Source organism: Podarcis filfolensis, assembly GCF_964270895.1.
Source record: "Podarcis filfolensis genome assembly, chromosome: 8".
Classification (NCBI taxonomy): Eukaryota; Metazoa; Chordata; class Lepidosauria; order Squamata; family Lacertidae; genus Podarcis; species Podarcis filfolensis.
Window position 1 is genome coordinate 71,633,739 of NC_139611.1, and position 16,922 is coordinate 71,650,660.

Genomic DNA, 16,922 nt, shown 5'->3' on the forward strand with positions numbered 1-16,922 from the left:
TGCATATCTGAGGTTGTTGATATTGTAGGCATCATTGCCCTTTAATGAGGAGCTTTAGGCTTTGTGGTATTATTATTATTATTATTATTATTATTATTATTACTATTACTACTACTACTACTACTACTACTACTACTACTACTATATATTCCAAGTGTTGTCTGATGAGGGCAGAATAGTGTGGTACTGTTACTTCCCTTGATCTGGACACTATACTTCTGTTGATGCAGCCTAGAATAGCATTAGCTTTTTTTGCTGCTGCATCACACTGTTGACTCATGTGACGCTTGTGGTCCACCAAGACCCCTAGATCCTTTTCACATGAACTGCTAGTAAGCCAAGTGTCCCCCATCCTATATTTGTGCATCTGGTTCTTCCTGCCTAAGTGCAAAACCTTACATTTGTCCCTATTGAAATTCATTTTGTTAGCTTGCGCCCAGTTCTCCAATCTGTTAAGATCATTTTGAATTCTTATACTGTCTTCTGTGGCATTAGCTACCCCTCCCAGTTGAGTATCATCCTTTATAACAGCTGGAACATCTGAAGTATGAAGCTTGGAAATGTTTACACACCTTTGCTCCTCCCTAGCAACTATTGTCTATTTTGTTGCATTTTAACTTTGTTGAGTTGGTAAGGCGCTAATATTCCAAATAAATGAACACATAAATTTAGTTTGCAACCAAAAGTCGTTGCATTTTTGTTTCATTCACTGTCATAATTTAAGAGGGATTTCTGCAGTTTAGAGTAACATGCCCAATTCCATGGCTCTGTTGCAGCACTGGAGTTTGTACTTTTTCCTCTTTCCTTTCAAAAGGCAATGTGGCACTTTGGGGGAAGGTTGGAGATGACTCAACTTTAAGTGCAATTCATTTAGGATGTGGCCATCATTTCAGGTATTTGCTGTCATAACAGGAAACTGCAATTGATCACGAGGAAATGAGAGGCGTGCAGCTCGAGATTTGGATGGCTATTAATTCTAAATAATGTGAATCCCACCCCTGCTGGTGCCTGGTTAAGTGGTGGTGCTGAGGAAATAATAAACGCTATTGATTTTTATCCTCCCTGTCCCCAGTCCGCTGACACCAGTAAGGTCTGGAGTTCTTCTTTTTTCTTTTCTTTTTTGCCAGCAGTACAGTGGTACCTCAGGTTACAAACACCTCGGGTTACAAACACTTCGAGTTACAAACTCCGCTAACCCAGAAGTAGAACCTTGGGTCACAAAATTTGCCTCAGGATGAGAATGGAAATTGCGCACCGGTGGCGCAGTGTCAACGGGAGGCCCCATTAGTGAAAGCACGCCTCAGGTTAAGAATGGTTTGGGGTTAAGTATGGACCTCCGGAATGAATTAAATTTGTAACCTGAGGTACCACTGTAGTCAGTTCTGTGGCAGCACCATGGCCATGTTCATCTGCTGCCATCTTTGCTTCACTGCAGGTGTGGCTGCAGTTGGCTCAGCAAACACTTTGCTGAGTATGGGAGGTGGAGGCAAAATTTGATTTTGTTTTTGTTTCAATGAGAAGCTACCTAATTTTCACTTCTTGAACCATTACGCAAGCTGAAACACAGCTGTATTTCAAAATTGGCACTTCTCCAAACTGTGCAATGCAGTTCTCCAGTCAACTGATGTGTAGAAAGATTCATATATTAGAATATATATGAATCCAGATATTTGAAGAAACAACGTACAAATAAGCGTTAGGGGAAACTGCTTGCAAAATGTGTCTATTAGTCAAAACTGCCTGCACATAAGGATAAATTAGCACGAGTATTCTTAAAAGGACGGTTCTCAAGCCATTGTAGAAATGTGGAGAACTGAATTTCAGACTGGGAAAATGAGAAACCAGAATTGACAGATTCATCCACCACTAGTAGAAAGCACCACTTACCTCTGAAGAAAACTGATCTCCACGGACCAACCTGCATGCCCTGAACTTGACAAGTGACCACATAGGCTCTGATGGCCCTGCACAGAATGTCATGGTGACCTTTGTAGTGACAGGTGTCAACAACACAAGCATCCAAGTAGAAAGTTGGGTCCATGGCCTCATGACACCGCCTGCATGGCCCATCTTTTCTGATGAAGATGCCACAGTACTGGTCCCCTCTGTTTCTCTGTCTCACTGCATCCTGGGACTGCCTCCAACTTCCAGCTGCCTGCAAATGGGATTTATTCCTTGCCTGAGTTCCATCCTTCATAGCGAAGCCATGACTGTTATTCTGATTGGCATTGCCGCAAGGTCAACAGACAGCACTGGCATAAGTGTTGGGAATAATGACCCTGGCATAGCTGCACCAGTCAAAGCAGACTCTCAGATCAAAAATCTGTTTTGAGGAAGCTGTGGAGGCCCCTGATGTAAACCTTCAGTTTATTTTCAATAGGAGAGTGGCAGATCCACGAAGATTCTGTTGACATGGAAAGCATGTGGAAGGGACTACCGAGGGTTTTCAGTGAATTCAATAAAGGATGTGTGTTGATTAGAATAAACTGGTGAACTAGTTATGTCGTATGAAATGCACTTCCAAAAATCATCTGCTTCGTTATGCTCTTCCTTATGAAATTGTGTGGATTTATAAATGCAGCTCCTGTCATTAATACGATAAACTTATCAGGGTTGAACTTTTTTGCCTGCTCTTTGAAAGCACTGCATTCAAAGCAGCAGCCCTCTGGTGGACGTTTTTAAAACCAGACTTTCACATGCTATGTTGCAGTCATCAAACACATGCAAAACATTGCCTTGTAAATCAGGCTGAAATTACTGGTAAGTGTACTGTTTTTACAGGAATCCAGAGGAGCAGGGAAGGTTCTTAGAACACAGCCAAATACTTCTGAAAATTAGGTGAACTGTCAATCTAACTGGGTTAAAAACAGAACTTTATTTAAATTTTTAAAAATAATAGAACAGAATAAAGAGGTTTGATACATATTTTTAAACATCATTATTTACGACTATATCATAAACATCAATGCTTCTAACAAAGATTAACTTACTAGGGACTCAGCTACACAGCTGCAAATAAAACATTTTAAATGTGCTGTAATATACAAATGAGACACTAGATGGTGATAGCGAGCTATGCAAAATTCAATGTATTTTTCAAAACTTTTTTTTTTAAAAAAAAACCACAGCATTTTTTATATGTGTGTTGATTCCAACTAGGCTCCCAGATACTCAGGTTAACCCATTGCTTCTGTTTATTAGGGATGCCAGCTTACTAAAACCATGTTCAAAGATACAAAATGCATTTTAATTGTGACACCATCTCCCACTATCTTTTCCCCTTAATATGAGCAGGGCTGACATGTGACAAGGGCCAAATGGCAATACTGAGAACTAGACTTTAAAGAATTAATGAAATGGAGAAGGATAGTGGCTCTGAAGTGTCCTCCTCTTAGCAAGGCATTTTGGAAACAGACTGGGAAAGGCTGAATCTGTCTATTGTCATTTCTCTAATTTTCCAGTTGCTAGTTCAGTTCTCCCCATTTCCAAATCAGTTTGTGATTTTCTTAAAAATCAAAGTCTCGTGGAAATTCATCGGCATCTTAGTGCGATTTTTCTCCTAATATACACGTTGGCGTGCAGTTATGCCCAATATTCACATTTTTGAAAAGCAGTTGTATTTGCAGTTAGTTTCACAACTTGTTTTTGTTCCAAGTAATAATTTCGTTTGTCTTATTTTGTCAGCATCTGTCTGTCTCAGGAGAAGACAAACTGTTGGAAGGTGGCAGCACCTGCTGTGGCTATAGAGACCAATGCGAGAGAGACATGTTTCCTTGAAGATGCAGCAGATGAAGGCGTCTGGTTGTTCTGACACAGATGCATAGGGGTGTTTCCTCTCTCTGTACAGCGGACATTCCTCCCAGCAGACATTCCTCTCTGACCACTTCTATGGATACCCAACCTCACTGCCTGTCTTCAGGCACTCATCTCATTTTGTACTTTTCCATTTATGTACAATAGTACATAATGGTATGCACCTTCATCTGCCGCATACTACAGTGGAACCTTGCTTGTCGAACGTAATCTGTTCCAGAAGACCGTTCGACTTCTGAAAAGTTCAGCAACCAAGGCACAATTGCCAGTCGGCAAAATTCATTGAAGAAATTGAGAAACATGCCTCAGAAGCCATTTGGCTTCCGAGGCATGTTCAAAAACGAAAGCATTCACTTCTGGGTTGTCGACGTTCAGGTTCCGAATTGTTCGGCTTCCAAAGCGTTCGACAACTGAGGTTCCACTGTATTGACCTTCATTTTACAGTCATACCTCAGGTTACAGATGTTTCAGGTTGCACGTTATCGGGTTGCGCACCTCGCTGAACCCAGAAGTACCAGAATGGCTTACTTCCGAGTTTCGGCGCTTAAGCATGCACAGAAGCACCAAATCGCAACCCGCATGTGCGCAGACACAGCGCTGTGGGTTGCAAATGCTGCGGGTTGCGAACGTGCCTCCCGCACGGATTACATTCGCAACCTGAGCGTCCACTGTATTTATATATTGTTTTTATTCTTACATTTCAGTTACTTCTGAGTTGATATGATTTTATTATTTTCCGCAGTGATTTAAATACATTTTTATGACATATCATTCTTACTTTTGTCCTGACTCAGGTCCTTTCTTGTTACCACTGCTAAATCACCCAAGGCCGAGGCAGAAATTTGATTCAATCACATTTAAAGCTGAATTTATCAAATCCACACTTTCTGATACAATATGAGAACCAAAAAACAACTGTCCTTCAAAAGTCACACTTAACCAAATTTGGCAACACAGTTCACACACACACCAATGTTAATAAAAATGCATATATTAGGGCAAAGTGTGCATAAAAATGAATATATTTGTGAAAATAACATACAAAATGCATTATATTATGGGAAAATGCTTGCAAAAATGTGCACACCAGTCAAAAGTATATATTAAAATCAGTTTTAGGAGAAATTCACACTAAAATGCTGAAGCAAGCTCAATAGAGCTAAATATAGGGTTTCTAAAAAATAAATAAACATTTGAATGGTTTAAAATGGAGGTGCTCCTTTGTAGACAAAAGTGTCACACAGAAAAACATGATCTTTGTGACCCATGTGTGCAATAACATACTGTGTATATACAGCTTTAGTCTTTAAGGTACCACAAAACTGTTTCCCCAAACTGCCACGGATAACAATTTTATATCTGATGTTGATTGCTTCACTATTTTTCAGTTGATAATATTACAGTGTTCATCACAAACAATGCAATTATGTATTAATGTAACTAATGGGTCACTGAAGAGTCAGCCTTGTTATTGTCCGCTCAGGATTGCGTCTACACAATATAATTCGACAAAATCCATTTTTGTGTTTTTTGTTGTTGTTTTCCAAAAGAGAAACTATGGTGTAATTGCCTACATCTCTGCTCAGAAATAAGTTGAAAATAAGCAGATCTGCAGTCCTTGTGTATTAAGAAAGACCAGCCACCCACAGAGAAATATGCTCCTTTTAGAAGTCCCTGGCCTTCCAGGCATGTAGGACCTCAGCAACGTTTGTTTCCACCTTTCCGCTGGGCATCTTCAGATCATCAGAGCTGTCGTTATTGAAGTTTCCACATGGGGCACACAGCTTCCCTGCGAGGGACTTCCTGACTTTCACTCTCACCTCTCCACTGGGATGAAGGAGAACCTGCACCTGAGAGGCCTGGTCAATCTGCATCCCATCGTGAACTTTGCTCACAGACACCTCTTTAGAGACCTTGTATGGCAGGCCTACTGGACGTCCATTTACCTGGAACACGTAAAGATTAGGGCATGAGATCTTGTTTTGATGAATGCCAAGAAGCCAGCAAGAACCTCAGAATTCACACCAACTAATACAGGCAAAAGCCAATTAACATGTAGAGTACACCATAGACTAACTTTAAGCATCTAAAGTCAAGAAAACATTGGAACCAACTCTAAGCTACATCTACTAAATAACACCAAGTCAACTTCACCATTCACATATTAGTAACTCCCTAGGTATTCACAGCCAGAGTTAAATAATATTAAAGGGCTCCATGATCACTACAGAGGGTGACAGCAGTCACGAAATTAAAAGGCGCCTGCTTCTTGGGAGAAAAGCAATGACAAACCTAGACAGCATCTTAAAAAGCAGAGACATCACCTTGCCAACAAAGGTCCGTATAGTTAAAGCTATGGTTTTCCCAGTAGTGATGTATGGAAGTGAGAGCTGGACCATAAAGAAGGCTGATAGCTGAAGAATTGATGCTTTTGAATTATGGTGCTGGAAGAGACTCTTGAGAGTCCCATGGACTGCAAGAAGATCAAACCTATCCATTCTTAAGGAAATCAGCCCTGAGTGCTCACTGGAAGGACAGATCGTGAAGCTGAGGCTCCAATACTTCGGCCACCTCATGAGAAGTGAAGACTCCCTGGAAAAGACCCTGATGTTGGGAAAGATGGAGGGCACAAGGAGAAGGGGACGACAGAGGACGAGATGGTTGGACAGTGTTCTCGAAGCTACGAACATGAGTTTGACCAAACTGCGGGAGGCAGTGGAAGACAGGAGTGCCTGGCGTGCTCTGGTCCATGGGGTCACAAAGAGTCGGACACGACTAAATGACTAAACAACAAAAGGATAGATTGCCCCAACTCTTTGACTGGCAGGAGTGTAGGTATTCTTATAGTGAATGAGAGCACAGAACTGGGGACAAGTAGGTATTCTGCAGTCGTCCATGAATCTTGATTAAAAGAGCGCAAAGGTATATGTGGAAAAGCCGAATTTCATCCACCGTTGAAGAACATAGGGATCAGCGAAGAAATCATCATAACCCTGTGGCCTTTCAGATGCTGGCCTTCAACTTCCATCAGCCCAAGCCAGCATGGCCAATGAATCATGAGAGCTGCATTATAACAACATCTGGAAGCTATCTCTGCTTTAGCCTTCCACTGTTGAATGAGATGGAAGATTTCTTGAGAAATACTCCCTTTTGGTTGAATTAGGCCCTGTGCCTTAACAGCTGCTAAGCGGGCAAAAATTGATGAAAAATGTAATTCTCCATCAAGGAGGTGCAGTGATGGAAAACCTCCGGCTATCCAAAAATGATGGTTTCCTGTCATAAACCATGAGATTGCCCCCATTACTCTTCAGCATCATATTATTAAAAATGAGCAGGCACTGGGCAATTTCATTTTTCGCGTTGGCAGGGGTCTCTGTCTTGTGAGTGCCTCTATAAACAGTCTTGGAAGGATCAGAGGAAAACTATTTAAGAGGACCTACCTTAATCTTCCAGCTAGTCGGACTGCACAACTTTAAATTATTTCCATGGATTAATTACTGCATATTTCCCCAACCAAGCAAATGCCAATTAGTATATAAAAAGGGGTTGTGTAATAGTCCAGAGAATCTCTTTTATGATGGGAAGCAGCCAATCCACTTGGCAACATAGGAAGGTGACTTAGACCAAGTCAGGCCATTGGGGACATCTAGTTCATTATTGTCCACAATGACTGGCAGAAGCTCTCCAGGGTTTCAGGCAGGGAATATTCCCAGTTTGGACTGGACCTGGGACAGTTTGCATGCAAAGCAAATGCTCTCCCACTGTCAGGGATTGTACTGAAGAGGAGGAGGAATGGTGGAGATCTCCACCCCCCCCCTTCTCCTGTAACTTCCAGAGAGGAGGAAAGCAGCCTTGAATTATAGCAGGGCTTTGAGGAAGATAGCAGCTCAGAGACAGGCAAACAGCAGAGTTATCTTGTGTTAGGAGAAGGAGGGATGGAGGCAGAGAAACTAGCTGACACGTCACTGGACAGCATACCCAACCCCCCCCCCTCCCAAAATGCAGTAATAATAATAATAACTTATTTTGTTAAGTGTTTGTTAAGAGTGCTAGAACAAAGAGCACATAGACAACTGTCCATGGACAGACGTTGTAGAAGCAGGTGTTGTTGCTAGAGAGGGAAGGGGAGGAGCTCAGTGTGAGCAGCTCCATTATGACCGAAATTCTTTGTCTTTTATCGTGATGACTGAATAAATCATACTTAAGAACTTTCTTGTTTCCTCCCTGCCTCTTGGTGCCATCGGGGTGAAGGAGAGGATTCCTCAAGCCTGACAGCCACTGAGCTGTGGTCCTGCACTTTAATGTGGCAGGAAGGTAAACGGCGTTTCTGTGCATTGCTCTGGTTTGCCAGAAGCGGCTTAGTCATGCTGGTCACATGACCCAGAAGCTGTATGCCGGCTCCCTCGGCCAATAAAGCGAGATGAGCGCTGCAACCCCAGAGTCGTCCGCGACTGGACCTAATGGTCAGGGGTCCCTTTACCTTTTATGATAAGCCCACACATCACGTAAGCAAATAATAAGCTGCAGTGACTAGTGATGAACACATAGACAAGTCATAAGAAGATATATATATTATTAGGAACTAGATATATTTTTCCCCATGGCATACTCCATCCTGAACTCTACTTACCCATGTCCTGTTGTTCTTTTTGACAGTGATGGATGCATCAGGGAAGAAAATGTAAACTGCCCTCCCAGCTACCAAGCCATCCTCATTGTCCTTTCCAATGCTGACGGACACCCTGAACCAGAAGGGGGCACTTTCGTCACAAACAGAGGCCAAGTCATAAACTCCATCGCAGAAGTACTTCCCTGAGGCACCATCAAATGAACTGAGCTGGGCTCCAGGGGTGAGTCTGCACTCGCCCTCCAGACGTTCCATGCGCTCACAGGCACGATGACCATCCTTAAGTGTGCAGGTGTCTATTTGGCAGCTGCTGTTAACGCAGGTAAGTTTGCCCAAGTCACCGCAGGTGCATTTCTCTGTGCAATTGCTTGAAAAGATGCTCTCTCCAGCCTGTTGGGAAATTCCCGAATAAAGAAATAAAGTTAGGGGAGTTGGAAAATAATGCAAACATTCCAACAGCAATTTATTTTTACTTAATGGTGTTAGCTTATTTAGAATGTTCACATGCTGATTCCCCATGTAAAAGATGCACAAGTTTATTTCTGACCTAAGGAAAACTAACCCAGTGTACGTTACCCCTATTCCAAACTCCACTCAGTAGCAAGGCTACTGATGGCTGAGCTGGCCTGAGACTGGCAGAGAGAAAACAAGACTTGGAAGCAGAGTTTCACTTACACCACCCTTTTTGTCAACGTAAGTTGCACAGGGTTACACTAGTCATGTGACTGACCAAGTGGCGCTGGGAAGTTTTATCTCAAGCAGCAAAATGTCCTAGCCAGCCCTGGGCTTAGCTGAGGCTCAGCTGCAGATCTGCCTATTCCGAATTCACTCATCCAAATGGATCCTGGGTTTAGATTGTGCCTTGAAGAGGGTTTTCAGCATTGGATCCACAGCTACCTCCTTCAGACCAGTAACAACTACTTCATCTTATAAAAATGTGTTTTATTTATTTAAGAATGTAAGATCACTACTAGATTAAAGGACTATCTCGTCCAGTATTCTGTTCTCACAGTGGCCAACCAAATGCCCACAGGAAGGCCATAAGCATGACATGAGCGCAGTCGCAATTATCCCTTCCATTAGAAGTATGTGTGTTATTTGTAAAATCATATCCTTCATTGTTGATCAATCTGTTTCGGTTTCTCTCCATTTCCCAATCAGTTCTCCACACTTCCACATGTCTTTGTGAATGTTTATTATAAAAGGCCTTGTGAAAATTCATCAGCGTTTTAGTGAAAATTTCTCCTTATACATTTTTAACACAGTTTTGCCTAATATATACAACTTTGCAAAGCATGCATCTTGCATGTTGTTTTCACAAATATGTGCATTTCTATACACACATTATTTGGCCGGAGAACTACATTGCAAAATTCAGAGAAGTGCGAATTTCAAAAGATTGCAATGTTTCAGTTCTCATATTGTCTTGGAAAGTAGGTTCACCTTTATATGCGAACTGAATCAAATTTCTCTCCCATCCTTATAAACCACTTGCACTGGCCCCTCTATATGGGAACCCTGATAACTAGGATACAAAGACTTACTTTGAGGTAGAGACCATCATGCACGCAGCCACATTTGTCTGTAGGCACACATGTATCCCCATCAAACAAGTAGCCATCATCACACTGACAGCCTTCAAAGCATTTTCTGGTGCACTGGAGTGGAGTGGACAAGCTGGCACAGCTGAAATCGCAAACTGGTTTTGTGCATGTCTCATAGTGACTATTGGCTGGGCAGGTGAGGGCTACAGAGAGAGAGAGAGCAGAAAAAGTAATGTTTGACAAGCATGGAATAGGGAGGCTTTCAAAAATGAAAACAACTATTTTCAACTATTTTGCTTCATCAGTATTATGGCACAGAAGCTTCTGACACTACAGCTGACTTGGAAGTGTTCGCAAACATTCCAACCTCTCAGAGAATAAATATGTAAATCATAAATATTGGTAATATTAGGTAATTGTTGTTTTGAGGTATCCTATGTTGGCTTGAGATATCCCATGCCAGGCAGAGTGGCAATGTGCATTACTTAACAATGTAAACCAGATCTGCTGCATTCATAGGCCCTCTTACAAGGAACTTAGAGTCAAGAAAGATTGCAAAATAAGGCAGTGGGTTGAAAAACAGGAACCCCGTAGAAAGATAAGAGGGAGAAAAAGGTTGAGGGAAAAGGTGAGAGAACAAGTGATTGCATAGCACTGAAACTTACGTAACTCAACCAATAGCTCAGATTACTTTGGGTTTGGGGGAGGCTCACTACCGAAAAGGCAGAGATGAAGAAACCTTTTCATCCAACTTACGACAGAAGGACTTTGTTCTCCAGGCTCCAATCTTGACTCCAGCAGACTGGCATGCAGCTGCATAGGCTTGAAGGCTTCGGCAGAGATACTCCTCCTCCCCTTTGGCCGCAGTCAAGTCATACAGGCATTGCTCAAGATAATCCGAGGGGCTTACTAATAAGGAGCAGTTTTTGAATGGTCCTGTCTCAGACGTGATCATTCCACAGGAGTCATCGTTCTCATACGGTGCTGTCTGGTCTGTATCATAAGTGGGACATTCCTCACCACAGCCATTGGAGCAGATGGTACCATCCAGAGGGACCTGCCAGGAGGCCCCAAACTCATCCACCGTTTGTGCAGATTCCCCACTAGGCAGCATCAAATCATCCCTCTCGTCACCATTGAAATTGCCACCCAAACCACACATGTGTCCCTGGTAGGTGCTGGGGACAGACACACGGACGTAGGAAGAGGTATCATAAAGAACTGTGAGGCCAAAGGATGCATGGACAATTATATTGATTCCCTCCTGAGTGATCCAGAGTTTCCCCTCGTCTCTATTCACTGGCAAAGTGCAGAATTCTTCATCCACCTGCCTCAGCAAAGAAGAAGCATATTCATGGGGGTCAGCTCTGAGCACACAGAAATTCTCAAGCACACACAAATACAAAAGACACACACATCCTTTTGCACATGCTGTTTTTCATTCCAGTGATCTAAAGAAATGTCATCATTTTTTTTAAAAAAACACCAATTTAATTATTACACCAAATGCGTTTCCTGTAATTTTATGACCGCAAGCTGCCCTGGACTCTCTTTGCATAAGAAGGACATGTTATTAATTTGAAATAATAGGTAAAGGTAAAGGACCCCTAGACAGTTGAGTGCAGTCAAAGGTGAGTATGGGGTGTGGCGCTCATCTTGCTTTCAGTCCAAGGGAGCCGGCGTTTGTCCACGGACAGCTTTCCGGGTCATGTGGCCAGCATGACTAAACTGCTTCTGGCACAACTGGACACTGTGACGGAAACCAGAGCACACAGAAATGCCATTTACCTATTTGCACTGTGTACTTTCGAACTGTTAGGTTGGCAGGAGTTGGGACAGAGCAACGGAAGCTCACTCCACCAAGCGGATTCAAACCGCTGCCCTTCCAATCGGCAAGCCCAAGAGCCTCAGTGGTTTAGACCTCAGCGCCACCCGCGTCCCTTTTATTTGAAATAATCTGATATGAGTGGCCCATACATACCATAGCTATCCATTTCCTTCCCCTTTCAAGGACAATAGTGTGCTGATGAACAGAGACCACAACCTTCCTTATCTGAGCAAGGTGTCCATTTCCAAGCTTCTCGTTCTCCACCAAAATGGAGAAATTCTGTAGCCGAGGCTCTGTGCTGCACACTTTGGCTAAGGTGTAAGTGCAGGAGCCATGAAAGCGAAAACTTTGTCCATCAAAGGAAATATAAAGAGGGTCACCAAGTGCTATAGCTGTACCATATCCTGCAGGGTGACAGCCTTGGATGCCGTTCTCCACCCTGCACTCCTCATGTGCTCCACAGGAGAACTGCTGGCACTTGGTGGCTCCATTGTCCAGGCAGCGGCACTTCTCCTGGCAGGAGCTACTGGGATAAAACTCCTCTCCCTTTTTGTAGTATCTGCCCTGGTGCACACAGCCACACTCTGCAAGACGCACACACTGATCCCCACTGAGCACGAATCCAGAATCACAAAAGCATCCTTCAGTACATGGTGCATCGCATGGTGCACCACACTTTATGGTGGAGGAACGGTTCTGGCATGTGCTGGGACAACCGCTTCCACAGAGCTCATAGTGGGAATTGGGTTGACAGGGAAGTCCTGGAAGTAAAGAATAAAGACAATTATACCAGCCTTTGGAATATAACTAAGGCTCAGCAAAAGCACCACCAAAGTTTTATTATGTGAAGACTTTTGGGCACCATGTGGTTCAAAATGTCCTCTTAACACACACACACCACAAAAAAGCACTTATTCTAGTGCTTATTCTGTTGCATCTGAGTCAGGAGGGGCTGTGACTGTTATGAACTGGTGCCTAGATTCAGTGGTGGGCTGGATGAGGGACAAAAAACGTAGGTTTGTCATGAAGTAGTGATCCTGTGAGCTGGGTGGGGCCCCTCAGGCAGGTGGTAACAATTAGTTCCCAAAGTGGGAGCATTTGAAGGGGCTGGCTTTTTGCCAGCATTCCCAAACCCCTATAAATCTTCGAGTTAACCTTCCGGCTAAGGGAGAGAACATGCCATGTTTTCAACTTGCTGTTTGATGTTCTGTGGCTGGTGCCAAAGCAGAAACCAATAAAGCTTGGCAACCTGTTCAGTGCCTGTGTGTGATTGATTAGTAGCTTGGAGGGAGGACTTGGGAAAGTGACCCCCTCCTTGACACTCATTTCTGGAGATGAGTGAAAATGAAGCACCCCTATGTATTTGGGGGAATGGTAACTGCTAATTTAACAATGCAATACCTTCTTTGTGCTCATGCAGCAGGTCAAGAGATCTTTCATTTTTTTAAAAAAAACACCATACTCCCATTCGATTTGGCATTGGAAAATAATGTGCACAAACTGGGCATCTTGGGATGTGCAGAAATAAATCATTGTGCTAGTGCAATGCCTGCTAGGACAATGGGACTTTTCTCCATTCTCCTCCCCCTGCATGCCACCACACTCTCCCCAAATCTTTTCTAGGGAGTTGGGAGAACCCTGGGGCAAAGAAGTGAGATCATTCCATCAGGTCTCCTTAATGCTATGTGGAATACAGTGGTACCTCGGGTTACAGACGCTTCAGGTTACAGACGCTTCTGGTTACAGACTCTGCTAACCCAGAAATAGTACCTCAGGTTAAGAACTTTGCCTCAGGATGAGAACAGAAATCGTGCTCCGGCGATGCGGAAGCAGGAGGAGGCCCCAATAGCTAAAGTGGTGCTTCAGGTTAAGAACAGTTTCAGGTTAAGAACGGACCTCCGGAATGAATTACGTTCTTAACCCGAGGTACCACTGTACAGCCCCAGGTCTGTGAGGCACTACAGGAAAAAACCAAAGCATAGGGAGTCATTCCACCTAGTATTCCTGCAGAGTTGCAACTCTCTAAGCAATCCTTGATACGATGTTGTCTTTTACACAGTACCCTGAAATCCTTATCAAATGATTCATGGTGGGTTGGGTTTTTTTCCAAATGCTAAGACTGCATTGCGGCCATCAACACCCAATATTTAACTGAACTCAGATCCAGATTCAGAAAGTAATACAGTACTTACTGCAGAAAGAGTCTGATCTCCATTTCCCAACCTCAATGTCCAAAGATTGGCAGGCTGTCACGTAGGCACTGATGGCACTGCAGAGAGTGTCATGATGACCCTTGTATTGGCAGGTGTCGAAAACACAATCATCGAAGTAAGGTGTTGGGTCAATGGTCTCATGGCACTGCCTGAACGGCCCATCCCTTCTCTTGAGGATCCCACAGAACTGATCCCCCTTGTAGGTCTGCTTCTCTGCCTCACTGCATACTGGGCAGTCACTGCATCCTGCAGAGCATCCTGGGACCTCCTTAACTTTCCAGCTGTCTGCAAACTGGATTTCATCTGTTGTCTGAGCTCCATCCTTCATAGCAAAGTCATCGCTGGGGTCCTGGTTGGCATTGCCACACAGTCCGCACACAGCATTGGCGTAAGTGCTGGGAATAATGACCCTGGCATAACTGTACCAGTCAAAGCTGACTCTCAGATCAAAGTCTGTTTTGATGAAGCCATGGACTCCGCTGATGTAGACCTTCAGTTTCTTTCCATAGGAGAAGGGCAGGTCCACAAAGACTCCATTCACCTGGAAAATATATAGAAGTGACCGTCACACTGAGAGTTCAGCAAATTCAGGGGGGAAAACCAACTTGCACATGTTTTCACTAGTGAGAGGCACAATCTGTGCTGTATGCTAGGGGTGGAGAGCATGTGGCCTCAGCCAGCATTGCCAGTGGTTAGAAATGATGGGGGATGTAGTTCAGCAACACTCGGCAGGCCACTTATTTTCCACCCTTGCTATATGTTGTATAATCTATGGGTTTTATTGACTTTTGTTGGCCCTAGAATGAGAAGGAAATGACTTGCTCCCACATGACATCATCAGAACCCTGAGGCTAAGAAAGAAAACTGTTTTTACTATTGAATGTTCAAACAGGAATTTGTCATTTAGAGATACAGTGGTACCTTGGGTTAAGAACTTAATTCGTTCTGGAGGTCCGTTCTTAACCTGAAACTGTTCTTAACCTGAGGTACCACTTTAGCTAATGGAGCCTCCCACTGCCACCGCACGATTTCTGTTCTCATCCTGAGGTAAAGTTCTTAACCTGAGGTACTATTTCTGGGTTAGTGGAGTCTGTAACCTGAAGCGTCTATAACCCGAAGCGTCTGCAACCCAAGGTACTACTGTAAACCCTCTGTGTTCTATTGCACTGTGCTGGTTCCATGCTCTACAGACAAAACGGCCTCCTCAGAACCCTCTCCCTCAGTGTGTCCTCCTTCAATGAGTTTTCGACCTGATCTCCATTGTTGCCACCTGCTCCTCCTCTCCCTTGCTTGTCTGACAGAAAGCCAGTGAGCAAGCAGGCAGTGGTGTCTACTGCTCCTCTTAATCATCACCACTATTGTCTCGGCCAGATACACAGTGAGGTGGGTGTACAAGCAGGTAGCCATGGTGAGGAAGTGGAGCAGGTCCAGGAGGCTGCTGTCAGTGGACCCAGGCTGGGTTGTGGGTCATCAGCAGACGCCAGGCCCTTGTTGCTGGTATCACTTTGTCACTGACTTTTAGAAAGCTTGAACTGCCCCAACCCAAGATTATCTACTGCTCTTCTCTAGTACCTCTGGGCTCTTGGAAAAACCGTCCCACTTAAGACAGATTTACAGGGCAAAATTTGTCATATGACAATTTCAAGAAGCCATGGAATGGCCTACTTATTAAGAACACGCACCAGAAAACAGATTTTATGTATAATGCCTTTTCAGCTTGTGAAAGTAGCATGCATGCTTGAGGCAGAAAGCTGATATGTCTCTCACATTATAATCACCATATGAAGGAGTCGTTTAAAATCAGCAATTTCTACAAGAGATGGGACAGCAACCAGAGGTGCCGATTTGCATGTCTGAGCTGAACTTGAGAACAGCAGCTTATAAATTGCTTTGTTAGATCTGGGGTAGTTCAGTCGGTTCAAGCTGCACATTTGGCAAAAGATTCCAGCATTGCACGGGGGTTAGGCCAGATGACCTTGGTGGTTCCTTCCAACTAGATCATTCTATGATTCTATGAATCACATCAGTAAAATATCAATCGTAGTTCTGCCCTCACATAACTTTTTGGCCCTCATTACATCTGCAGGGTTGGCATGCCAAATTCTCTACATTTCTGCAGCAATTTGTGATCTTTAAAAAAAAGAGAGAGCTAATTTTAGTGCCAACTTCTCCCAATAAACACATTTTTGTTTGCAGTTTTGAATAATGTACACAGTTTCAAGCGATGTGTTTCCATATGTTATTTTCAATACTATCTGCATTTACATTCCCCTAGTAAATGCATTTTTAAAGACATTACAGTGGTACCTCGGGTTACGTACACTTCAGGTTACATACTCTTCAGGTTACAGACTCTGCTAACCCAGAAATAGTACCCCAGGTTAAGAACTTTGCTTCAGGATGAGAACAGAAATCCTGCAGCAGCAGCGCAGCAGCAGAGGGAGGCCCCATTAGCTAAAGTGGTGCTTCAGGTTAAGAACAGTTTCAGGTTAAGAACAGACCTCCAGAACGAATTAAGTACATAACCCGAGGTACCACTGTATATGGTTGGAGAAGTGTAAATTCTGAAGGATGGCTGTGCTTCAGTTTGCATATTGTTTTGGAAACTGCTAATTTGGTATTCACCTTTAAATGTGAACTAATTCAAACCATTTCTGCATCCCTAGGTGCTACCGCCTTGTATCTTTCTTCTTTGTTGCTGGTATCCAGTATAACACAATACAGAACACAATTTCCTCATTCAGCACATTTTCCTGTCCTAGCCTCACATCCTTTAGCCTTGTAAACCACAACAGAAAGACTGTTGGCATTCTAACATTAAGAATCAGATGCAATGGCCCTGCCTGAGGACTTCATTGCACGTTGAAGAGCTGGTTGAACCAAAAATCAAATGCTGA

At 43.5% G+C, this 16,922-nt stretch overlaps 1 protein-coding gene across 1 annotated transcript in view; it reads right to left on the bottom strand.

Annotated features, from left to right (window-relative positions):
* Positions 1-4,786: 4,786 nt before the first annotated feature.
* LOC310768139 (IgGFc-binding protein-like) overlaps positions 4,787-16,922 on the bottom strand; it is a 45,705-nt gene continuing 33,569 nt past the window's right edge. Inside the window, exons 17-22 of the mRNA XM_083625853.1 lie at positions 14,005-14,566; positions 11,966-12,573; positions 10,741-11,311; positions 9,985-10,187; positions 8,444-8,830; positions 4,787-5,759 (exon numbers count right to left, since the gene is read on the bottom strand). Of these exons, the coding sequence (XP_083481979.1) occupies positions 5,478-5,759; positions 8,444-8,830; positions 9,985-10,187; positions 10,741-11,311; positions 11,966-12,573; positions 14,005-14,566 (2,613 nt within the window). The 3' untranslated portion in view covers positions 4,787-5,477. The remainder of the gene's footprint in view (positions 5,760-8,443; positions 8,831-9,984; positions 10,188-10,740; positions 11,312-11,965; positions 12,574-14,004; positions 14,567-16,922) is intronic.